Source organism: Nestor notabilis, unplaced genomic scaffold, assembly GCF_000696875.1.
Source record: "Nestor notabilis isolate BGI_N333 unplaced genomic scaffold, ASM69687v1 scaffold24067, whole genome shotgun sequence".
NCBI lineage: Eukaryota > Metazoa > Chordata > Aves > Psittaciformes > Psittacidae > Nestor > Nestor notabilis.
In genome coordinates, this window is record NW_009938128.1 from 591 (window position 1) to 11,556 (window position 10,966).

The following is a 10,966-nucleotide window of genomic DNA, read 5'->3' on the forward strand; positions in this document are numbered from 1 at the left end:
CGTATGCCATGGCTGTCTGGTTGCCAGGGCTCCAGGCAGAAGATAAATAGGGCAGAGTACAGGAGGCACCTCAGTGTTAAAGCCTTGGCACAGCAGAGCATGTTTGTGAGGCTATGATGCTCTCCTCCATTGGAGGAGGTGGCTGGACTGTGCTGTGGCTTGTTTATATAGGAATGAGGAGCTCTGTCCAGTTACTGTGCTTTCTGCCATCAGGGGGAAGCAGTATCTGTGTCCCATACACTGGAGATGAGCTCCAGCCAAGTGGGTCGAGCTGTTGGGGGGTTTCAAGGTGAACAGTGGAACAACAGAGCTTTGTGATTCTGAACACACCTGTTCACCCTGGCAGAGAAAAGTAACTTGACGGTGGATGCAGTGAAGCTGCACAATGAGCTGCAGTCGGGGTCCCTGCGTTTGGAGAGGACGAATGACAGCGCCCAGCTCCGTATGGAGGAGGATGGTGCTGCAGAAGCCGCCACGGAGAAGTCCTCCGGCACCTTCTTGAGCGGGCTGAGTGACTGCACCAACATCACCTTCAGCAAGGTGCAGCGCTTCTGGGAATCCAACTCTGCTGCTCACAAAGAGGTATGGGCAGGAGCAGGGTTGGGGTAGGAGGGTCTGGTGGAGATAGGCCTCTAGATGTGAGGCTGAGGGCACTGACCTGCTTTCCTCGCTGCTCACAGATCTGCGCTGTGCTGGCAGCAGTGACAGAGGTGATCCGCTCGCGTGGGGGCAAGGAGACCGAGACGGAGTACTTTGCTGCACTGGTGAGTGGTGGCTGTGAGGAGAAGGTGTGAGCGGAGCTGCTGTTGGCATCAACCACGTGTGGGCTCTCAGGAGGGTTAGTGAAGGAAGGGTGCTCGTAGCTGAGGCCTTCCTTCAACAGAGATGCTGTTGCGCTCCTCCCAGCTTTTCTGCCCCACTCCACCAGGGTTGGGGAAAGGCTCTCTGGTATGAAGTCCCGCTCCCCCCTCACTCACCCATCCTCTGTTCCCAGATGACGACGCTGGAGGTGGTGGAGTCCCCTGAGTCGATGGCTGCTGTCGCCTACCTGCTTAACCTTGTCCTGAAGCGGTGAGTGGCTGGCAGAGGAGTGGGGAGAGCTGCCTGGCCCTAATATGGCAGAGGGCCTGGCATCGTCCCTTCTCCCCAGGCTGGGGAAAGAACACAGCCGGGGCTGGTTGGGGATGCAGTTCCGTATGTGACTGCCACCAGCTGCCCCACTCCTCGCCCCACTGACATGCTCCCTTTTCCCGGCAGGGTCCCAAGCCCTGTGCTTATAAAAAAGTTCTCAGATGCCTCAAAAACCTTCATGGGTATTGTGTCCTCGCAGGCCTGCAGCAGCTCCACCTCTGCCCTGCGATGGGTGAGTAGCCAAGCAGCAGCCAGCCATGCCAGCTGTGCCCAGAGGTCTGCTGAGAGCCCGGGCTCGAGGCTGCAGCTGTAGGTGGTGCTGCTGCTCATCCTGAAGTTGTTGCAATGACAAGGAGGGTCTCTGTGGGGTGTTGCTAATGCCTCTGCTGCTCCCTTGTCACAGGTCCTCTCTTGCTTGGCCACACTGCTGCGGAAGCAGGACTTAGCAGCCTGGAGCTACCCTGTTACCCTCCAGGTCTATCATGGCTTGCTGAGCTTCTGTGTTCACACCAAGCCCAAGGTGAGCCCTCAGTGTCCCTGGCAAGGGATGACACTGCCTTTGGAACTCATTTCTGGGGCTGGCTGTGCCCCTGGGGTCTGTGACTTCTACCCACATGGGCTCTCCTTCCCCCAGGTGCGGAAAGCGGCGCAGCATGGCGTGTGCTCTGTGCTGAGGGGCAGTGAATTCATGTTTGGGGATGCAGCTCCTGAGCATCACCCTGCGGCACCCTCCACCGCCAAGTTCTGTGTGCAGGAGATTGAAAAAGCTGGAGGTGTGGAGTGCTGGGGCAAGGGATCTATGGCTGAGGAGGGGAGGGCCTTTTGCTATTGGAAAATAAAGACTTGAAGGGAAGAGAGGTGGGTGCAGCACCCTGGGATTACTGGAGAGGGCATGAGATGCTTCTGGGGCACCTAAGGTGATTTAGAGGGTCCTCAGCCATCAACAGACACATTGCTCTGCTCTACCCAGAAAACGGGGGTGTTCACCACAGCTCTGTGAGTCAGCCCCAGCGCTGTCACAGTCAGGGCTTTGCCATGGGGTGGTGCCACAGGCTCAGACATTGCTCTGCTCCTGCAGGCACCAAGGAGGCGACCACCACATTGCATGTCCTTGCCCTGCTGCGGGACCTGCTACCCTGCTTTCCTGCAGCTGTGGTGAAAACCTGCTGCGAGACCTTGCTCCGAGTCATGACCCTCAGCCACGTGGTGAGTGTCCCTCTGACAGGGATGGGAAGGTAACAGCCCCTTTACCTCTCAGCTGCGCCCTGGAAGGGCTCGAACCGCCTCAGGTGCTGGCTGGGAGCCTGGACATGCAGGGTGCAAACACAGAGGAGCCTGGGATGGGTGGTGCTTGCTGGTTTGCCTGTTGCGGAAGAGGAAGGCTGACGGTGTGGCACAGTCACAGCAGTGTCGGGCATCCTGGGACAGAGACTGCTTTGGGGTCAGGGGTGCAAAGCAGAGCTCCCTTCTTCCTGACATACCGTTTCCATGCGGTCCTTTGCAGCTGGTGACAGCGTGTGCCATGCAAGCCTTCCACAGCCTCTTCAGTGCCCAGGCCAGCGTGGCCTGCCTGCCGGCTGAGCTCAATGCCCAGATCATCACCGTGAGTGAGGGCTGGCAGTGCGGGGAGGGATGGTCATGGCAGTGCTGTGGCACCCACCTGCCCTCCCTCTGCTTCTCCAGGCCCTCTATGACTACGTGCCCAGCACGAGTGACCTGCAGCCGCTGCTGACCTGGCTGTCCACCATGGAGCGGGCGCACATCAACCTGGGCAGGTGGGTGCAGGGGCATGGCGGGGCAGGGGAGAGGCGGCTGTTTGGTGTCTCACCTGCCTGGTCTCTCTTCTCCAGGCTGCAGAAGGACCTGTGCTGGGCTCATCTGCCCCGGCTCTTCTCTGCTGCCATGAACTGCTTCCTCTCCCCACACTCCCAGGTGGTGGCAGCAGCAGCACGGACCCTGGAGGTACCACACATGGATTCCTTTCTCTGCTTGGCTCCTCTGGGCCTTGTGGTGGCTCTGCCCAGGGGTTTGGGGCTTTCCAGGGTGTGTTGTGCCCCTCTGTGCCTTCCAGGCTGGGGGATCCGTGGTCCACTGCTATCCCATTTTCCCTGTTTGCCTTTGCAGACCCTCCTGACTGAATGTGTTGCTCGCCACATGGAGGACCTGGGCAGTGTCTCTGCATCTTCCCCAGCCCCTGCTGCTTACCTGTGCAAGATGTTCAGGTGAGGAGCTGTGGCATGGGAGAGGCTGTCCCCATGGGCCTCTGAGCCACCCTGCCTGGTCCCTGATGGGGGCTGGCAGGCCTAGTGGGCACCCTGGTCACTGCAGGGTCAGTCTGCCAGTGTGACCATCTCCTTTCTCCTCAGATCAGTGGAGGAAGGCCTAACATACCGTTTCCATGCGGCATGGGATGAGGTGCTGCGGGTGCTGGAGATCTTCTTTGAGACATGTGGGAAGCAGTGCCACCCCATCATGAAGAAGGTGAGCCAGGCTGGGAGAGCACAGGCTTGCCCATAAAGGCAGGTTGGGTGGCTGCATTGCTCTCTCCAGCTTTGGAGCAGGGCTATCCCAGCGCCCTCTGTCCTGCCTGTGCATGGGCAGGGTGTGTGCAGCTCTGGGCCTTGGCACAGGGACAGGCAGGGCAGCTGGCATCCCTGGGCAGGCATAACGAGAGACCCGTGCCAGACCTGCCTCTGTGGCTCCTCTGCGACTGTCCTGCCCCATCCCCACAGTGTCTCCAGTCTCTTTGTGACCTGCGTCTCTCCCCACACTTCCCCTACACCACTGAAGTGGACCAGGCGGTGGGAGCTGCTGTGAGCACCATGGGCCCTGAGGTGCTGCTGGAAGCTGTGCCCCTGGGCATCGATGGCAAGGAGTGAGTACAGTCATGGAGCAGTGATTTTGCAGTCTCTTATTCCCGTTCAGTCCCCTTTCAGTGCTGGAGGTGTTTGGTTGTGCCGAGCATGTCTGTACTCAGCTTTGGGGCTGGCTGGAGTGCTATGTGCACAGGGGCTGATGCCAGCAGTGCCCTGCACTCCCCTGACCCATCCTTCCCTTCCCAGGGAGACGCTGGATTTCCCCAGTGCTGCGGGACTATGTGCAGGGTGCACGGCTCGGCTTCTTCACCAGCTACTTCTTGCCCTTGGCAGCCGCCCTGAAAAGCAGAGGTGAGGGTGTTGGCACAAGGGGTGTCCCAGTGGGTGCAGTCCTGCAGCCCCAGGGTGCTCTGTGGGACCTCCCTTCCATACCCTGAGGTGGAGTGGGGCTTTGCCACCTCTGCTGCTCTGGTTGTCTCATCTACCCCTTGTCTTCTGCAGCTCTGGAGTTTACCCAGGCTGGGAAGAGCATGGAGGCCAAGATCTATGACACACTGCAGTGGCAGGGAATGAGAAGCACCCAGGGGCCCTTCCATGGTGTACCTGTGGTGCTAAGCTGGGGATTGGTGACTTGGGCAGAGGGTGCTGGGCTCCTACCTTTTCTTTGCCTTCCAGGTCTGGACCCTGCTGCCCGGGTTCTGCACCCACCCCACAGACGTGCTGGAGGCCTTCAAGGGGCTGGCCCGCACTCTGGGCATGGCCATCAGCGAGCGCCCAGACCTCCGCCCCACTGTGTGCCAGGCCTTGCGCACCCTCATCCACAAAGGCTGCGGAACAGGTTGGGGGAGATGGACCCTCGTGGTGGGTTCTTGTCCCTTGTGGTGACCTGGAGAGGGGAGATGGTGATCCATACCCCTGTCATCCTCTCCTTAGATGCAGAGCAGGCAGAAGTGGGTCGCTTTGCCAAAAATTTCCTGCCCATCCTGTTCAATGTGTACAGCCAGCCCGAGGAGGATGGAGGCAGCAATGCTCAGCGCCGCTCCGTGCTGGACACTGTCCGTGCTTACCTGACCATCACCGACCCCCAGGTGAGGGGCATAGGGGCAGGCTGTGCTGGGTCAGGCCAGCATCTCCCAGCCAGACCCAGTCTGATGGGGCTGTGGTGTGTGCCTGCTTGGGGAGGACAAAAAGAAGCTGATCAGAGAGCAGCCCTTTCTGCCCTCAGGGGGAGGGAGCCCTTCCCAGCCAGCAGTCTGGGACTTCCTGATCTTGCAGTTGTATCTGGTGCATCATGCACAAGCCCTTTGTGAATTTGTCCAACTCGTTTTGGACCTGCTGATGCTTCTGGTCTCCAAAAAGTCCTATGGCAAGGCGTTTGACAGGTGAATTGCAAACTTGTAAAAGCAGTCCCTTTGGCCAGCGCTGATCCTACTCTGTGTACCTGCCCTGCAGATGGTGTGTGGGTTCCTGCAGAAAGCCAGCCTGAAGCTGACCAGTCCCGAGAGCTCTGAGTTTGCCAGGTAACACCAAGGTGCTGGTGCTAATGGGTAGAGCTGCCTGGTGAGCAGCACTGCGGCACCCATGCTGTCTTGCGTGGGACCTGCCACTCTTGCGTATCCAGTGAGTCTTGCAGCCAGACTCCCACCTTGCTCAGGCAGTGTCAGTGATGCTGCAGGTACCTACCTGTGTGTCCTTCTGTATTGCAGACTCTCCATCCTGGACCTGGTGGTGGCAATGGCACCATACGCTGACGAGCAATCCCTGGACTCCCTGTACCGCACCATCCAGCCTTCACTCCAGGTAAGGCAGTCCCAGCCCTGACAGCCCCAGGGGTGCAGTGGGGCACCTTCAGCTTGCTGCCAGCTAGGACCCACACTCTGCAGGGCTGAGTAGCTGCTATAGGGGACAGGTCTTTGATGGGTGGCCTGGGGTGCAGTGAGGGGCTGCCATAACATGTTGGCTGTCCTTGCAGAGCAAGGAGCGCAGCATGCAGAAGAAGGCGTACCGCGTGCTGGAGGAGGTGTGTGCTGCTCCCCACGCTCCCTGCCAGGCCTTTGTCCGCTCCCACCTGCAGGAGCTGCAGGCAGTGCTGCTGGACTCGCTCAAGAGCGCGGCGTCCCCGGCCAAGAGGGTGAGAACCAGGGCTGCAGTGGTGGAGCTCAGTCACTTGGGGAGGGAATGGGGCCGCTGGGTGTGTGTCCCTGTGGGTACCAATGCTGGGCTGTTTCTTTCCCCAGCCCCGGCTGAAGTGCCTGTTGCATGTTGTGAAGCAGCTCTCTGCAGAGCATGAGCCGTTCATCACCGCCCTAGTCCCAGAGGTATGTTCCCTGGGGGGACCCAGCAGATTCTGGCCATAGGGGTGGCAGCAGTGATGTGATGTGCCTGTGTGCGTCCAGGTCATCCTGTGCACCAAGGAGGTGTCGGTGGGAGCGCGTAAGAATGCCTTTGTGCTGCTCGTGGAGATGGGACATGCCTTCATCCGCTTTGGGCCCACTCCCCAAGGTGAGCTCCTGCTCTTGCTTGCTCAGCCCCATGGCTGGGGATGGATGAGGCCAACTGAATTTCAGCCCAGCACCCTGCTGAAACAGGCCAGGGGTGCTGCTGGTCCCAGGGTGAGCAGGGGCTGAGTCGTCCTTCTCTTGCAGAGGGCATGGAGCGGTTCCTGCTCCTGGTGTACGTGGGGCTCACAGGCTCGGTCACCATGATCAGCTGCACTGTGCTGGCGCTGACCCGCCTGTTCTTTGAGTTCAAAGGTGAGCGGGAGCCTGAGGACTGGGGGACAGGGACAGCACAGGGGGGTGAGGCAGAGCCTGCCAGCAAAGAGCTGGAAGTGCTGCGGCCAGGCTGGCTGTGGCTGATCCCCACTGTGGTTGCAGATCACCTGGAACTGAGTGTGGTGGAGCAGCTCCTGCAGAACATCTGCCTGCTGCTGGCCTCCCGCACGCGGGATGTGGTGAAGGCAGCCCTGGGCTTCCTCAAGGTCACTCTGCTGCTGGTGGACACCAAACTGCTGGCCAAGCATGTCCAGGGAATGGTGAGATCTTGTGCAGGGTGCCCCAAGGAGGGTGGTAGAACAGAGCTGGGTCTGCCTTGGGCATCTCCAGCTGCACCGGGAGCCAGGGGCACAACCTTGATCTCTGGGGCTGAGACAGCAGCGGGGAGGTCTCTCTCCTAATGCTGGCATGGACCTGCTAGAGAACCTCCATGAACCAGCCTGCCAAGGAGGGATGGCTCCCTCTGCCCTGCCTGGGGTAGGTGTGGGGAGGAGGCAGCAGGGTGAGCAAGGTGGCCATGCAGGGAAAGGGTGGGAGGCTGGGTGCCCAGGACAGGAGTGCTTTGGTTGTGAGGGTCTCTATCTTGGCAGCTGGAGGCCGTGGGGAACCTTTCGGATGACATGAGACGCCACTTCCGTATGAAGCTGCGAAACCTTCTCACCAGGTTCATCCGCAAATTTGGGTGAGCCGGGGGGGTTCCTGGGACAGCAGGGGAGCTCCTGGGAAGTGGTGTGGGAGGAGGTGGGTGCTGACTGCTCTCTGTGCACTCCTCAGCTTCGAGCTGGTGAAGGGGCTGCTCCCGGCTGAGTTCCATAAGGTCCTTGTGAACCTTCGCAAGGCGGAAGCCCGGAACCGCAAGCAGCGTGCGCTGAGACGGGCGGCTGCAGGTGCAGATGAAGAGGAGGCACCACCAGCACAGCCCAGAGGAGACAGGTGAAGATGGGCATGGGCTGAAGAAGGAGCAGCCCCCATGGAGGGCTCTGTGCTGGATCTGTTCAGCTGGTGCCTCTAGGGGTGCTGGAGATCTCTCCAAGGCTGTTGTGGAGCAGGCTGGGGTCTGCACCCCTCAGCTTGCTGTTTCCATCATCCTTCCTGCCTTTTGACCAGCATGGAGGAGATCCTGGCTGACTCAGAGGACGACGAGGAAGAAGAAGAGGAACAGCAGTGGGGCAAGGAGAGGAGGAAGCAAGCATGGCAGAAGGGCCAGGCCTGGCTGAAGGAAGGGGAAGAGGATGAGCCCCTCAACTTCCTGGATCCCAATGTGTCCCAGCGGGTGTTGGGTGAGGAATGGAGCTTCAGATGTGGGGTGGATGGGGTGGGGGCTGCCGTGGTGCACAAGGGCCATGGGGGCATATGACTGCCCCCAGGAGTGCGTCCTTCCCCAGGCCCTGACCCATCTCTCTGTGAGCAGCCACCAAGCCAGGCCCCAAGCGGGCCAGAGGAGTGAGCCATGACTTCCAGGTGTCTGAGGATGGGCGCCTGATCATCCATGACGAGGAGGAGGAGATGGACAATGATGAAGCCAAAGGTACTGCCTGGGCTGGCAGGGGGGGCATACTAGGCTTGCTGTGGTGCTTGTGATGGTTTTCTTCCTGCTATCTCTATGTGGGTGAAGGGGCAGGAGTTGGTACGTCCCTGTGTCACACCCCCAGTGGCTCTCCTCTGGGCCACTGTCAGCCAGGGAGCTAGCCACCTCCATCACCAGGAGGGTGTAGGAGGGGACACGGCCACCAGTGCTGGTTTAGCAGGAGCACTACTGCTCCTGCAGCCCGCTCCAGGGACTGGCACAGCGCTGTGGCTGTCCTGCACCCACATCCTGCACTGACCCTCTTGTCCTGTACTGTAGGAGCAGACGAGGAGATGGCAGATGTGCTTCAAGACGTGGGTCTACGCAGTGTGAGTAGGGGCTCATGGTCCTGAGGAGATGCCAGGGGACTTGGCTGTGACAAACCTCTGCCTGTGTTGTGGCACCTGCAGCTCTGCCCGAGGCCAGTGGGGACACCGGGCAAGCACCAGCTGCTTGGAGGGATGCGGGAGGCTGGCTGGGGATAGGGACATGTGCAAGCAGTCTGGAAGGTCTCTGGGCCCCCTTGAGAGGAAGCAGGAGGTTGGGGTCCGTGGGAGGGCAGAAGCTGCAGGACTGTAAGGACAATGAGCTGCAAGGTCCTGCTGACTTCTTCTGCAGAAGAAAAGCCAGAAGCGTCGGTTCAGAGAGGAGCCAGATGATGAGGAACCTGATGCTGGGACCTACCCTCAGTACAAAGGTAAGTCCTGCCTGTGCCCTGTCTGCAGCTCCCAGGGCCAGAACCTCATCCCCATCGTGTGCTGGGCTGCTCCAGGACAGCTGGAGCAGAGGTCTTTGCTGTAGGAAATGGCTGCCCTTCTCTGCCGTCCTCACACCAAAGAGCTGGAGGCAAAACCAGGACCAGCTCCCCCAGCCTGGGACTGGGAAGGGGAAGCCCTGGGGACCCCCTTCCAACATGCATTCCCTGTTTTCCAGCTGGAGGCTCTGGGATCCACCGGCAGCTGAACAAGGAGCCAGCCTTTGGTGCATTGTACAGATCCAAGGTGAGGGATGCTGGGGACCACAGGGTTGGAGAGGGAAGGGGGCTTTGCTTGGGCAGGAAGCATGGTTCATTTGCTGGGGACCTGGTCCAGTAGCACCAAGGCTGGAGGGATCTCTGCTGCAAGAGGAGTTGCCATACACTCACTGCCTGTTTCCAGCCCGTGTCTGAGTCCCGGTGCTGCCTTTGCCGTGGCCAGCAGGTGTCTGTAGCATCATTTGTGTGGGAAATCAGTTCCCAGGACTCAAATAGCACCGCACTACAACATAGTCTTTGGGATGTCTGGGCAGCAGGGTTGCCCTAGAATGTGTCACATGCATCTTCCATGTCTCTGTCTCCCACAGAAAGGCAAAGGTGACGTGAAGAAGAAGGGCCAGCTTGACCCCTACGCCTACATCCCCCTCAACAGATCTAAACTCAACAGAAGGTGAGGCTAGCAGGAAGGACACAGGGTCAGGAATGAGACCAAAACCTGGGTTTGATCCTGCTTTTTCTTGCAATGAGGGGTGTGTTTTGTGGGTCTGGGTGCTCCCTGCCAGCCTCTGCACCGCTCCTTGTGGAGCTTGGAGCATCCCTGTGGATTGGGTGTGCCCAGTGCCTGCACTAACCTGGCTTCCCATCCCTTCCTCCCTCCAGGAAGCGTGCAAAGATGCAGGGCCAGTTCAAGGGCCTGATGAAGGGAGCGCAGCGCGGGGCCAAGGCCGGCCGCAGGAACCGTCTGAGGGCCCAGCGCTCCTGAGGAGCCTCCAGTGCTCAGCCTGCACCTACCCAAGGATGGACAACACCCTGTGGCCTCTGGGCACTGGAGGATGGGGGCTTCCTGAGTGGAGCAGCAGGGACTCCTCTGCAGACCGTGGCCTGAGTCTCCCTGGGAAGCCAACCCCCACTGTGTTACGGGCTCATGGCCCAGGCCGTGCCCTCCTGTGCCTGGAGGAAGGGGTGTGTGTGTTTGTGTGAGGGCAAGTGAAGTGTAACAGACTCTATATTGATAAATACCCACTGTTCCTTCCCAGCCCAGATTCCTCCTCTCCTTCCCTTCAGATCTGCGCACACTTTGCACGTCTGTGCTCTGCTGCCACCCCAGTGCAGCGGGTCCTCCTGTTGCTGCAGCACTGCATCCCACAGGGCTCATGCCTGCATCAGCCTCTAATGTGGAGCTGGAGCCCTGTCCCGTGTGGGGCTTGCCTGGGGGCTGCCAGGAACAACGCTGTGGCACAGTGAGGCAGTGCCTGTGTCCCATGCCTCCCAGCACACGTGCAGTAGGGTTGAGTTCTGGAGTTGTCCAAAGAAAGAAGCCAGAGATGGTGAAGTCCATTGCTTACAACCAGCTTCCTTATACAAACTCCCTTTTGGCAGGATTTTCTGCCCTCAACCGTGAGCCAGGGGATCTGTGCCATGGGCGGAGTGTCTGCTATTTGGCTGCCACTGGTTTCTGTGTTGTCTCAGCTTTTCCTGTATCAGCCATGCCTGGTTGTGGGGCAGGAACAGTTCACTGTAGTGTTCTTCAGACTGGCTGGAAAACTGCTGTTGCAAACCCCTGTGCCATGAGAGCTGGGAGAGGCCCTTTCCTCTGGTCTCATCACCTCCTGCCTGGTAGACCTGAGCAGCACAAATAATCCTGAACTTTTTTAGGTCCGGATTGGCCTGAGCATCTGGTTTTGCCCAGTTACTACTGCACTGA

The 10,966-nt window shown here is 59.5% G+C and overlaps 1 protein-coding gene across 1 annotated transcript; it reads left to right on the top strand.

Moving 5' to 3' along the window:
• Positions 1-346: 346 nt before the first annotated feature.
• On the top strand, positions 347-10,094 carry RRP12 (ribosomal RNA processing 12 homolog (S. cerevisiae); the record flags this gene model as incomplete). The annotated part of the gene is given in 33 exon segments (XM_010019181.1): positions 347-582; positions 681-764; positions 995-1,071; positions 1,258-1,363; positions 1,535-1,651; positions 1,766-1,904; positions 2,210-2,337; positions 2,636-2,734; positions 2,815-2,906; positions 2,982-3,093; positions 3,256-3,353; positions 3,498-3,612; positions 3,864-4,023; positions 4,194-4,298; positions 4,449-4,510; positions 4,620-4,785; positions 4,881-5,035; positions 5,400-5,467; positions 5,654-5,747; positions 5,920-6,078; positions 6,185-6,265; positions 6,344-6,449; positions 6,593-6,700; positions 6,824-6,981; positions 7,312-7,403; positions 7,496-7,654; positions 7,829-8,001; positions 8,133-8,249; positions 8,568-8,617; positions 8,907-8,985; positions 9,222-9,289; positions 9,630-9,712; positions 9,922-10,094. Coding segments are annotated over 33 exon segments (3,749 nt in total), but the record flags the coding sequence as incomplete, so codon positions are not given.
• Between the last annotated feature and the right edge of the window lie 872 nt (positions 10,095-10,966).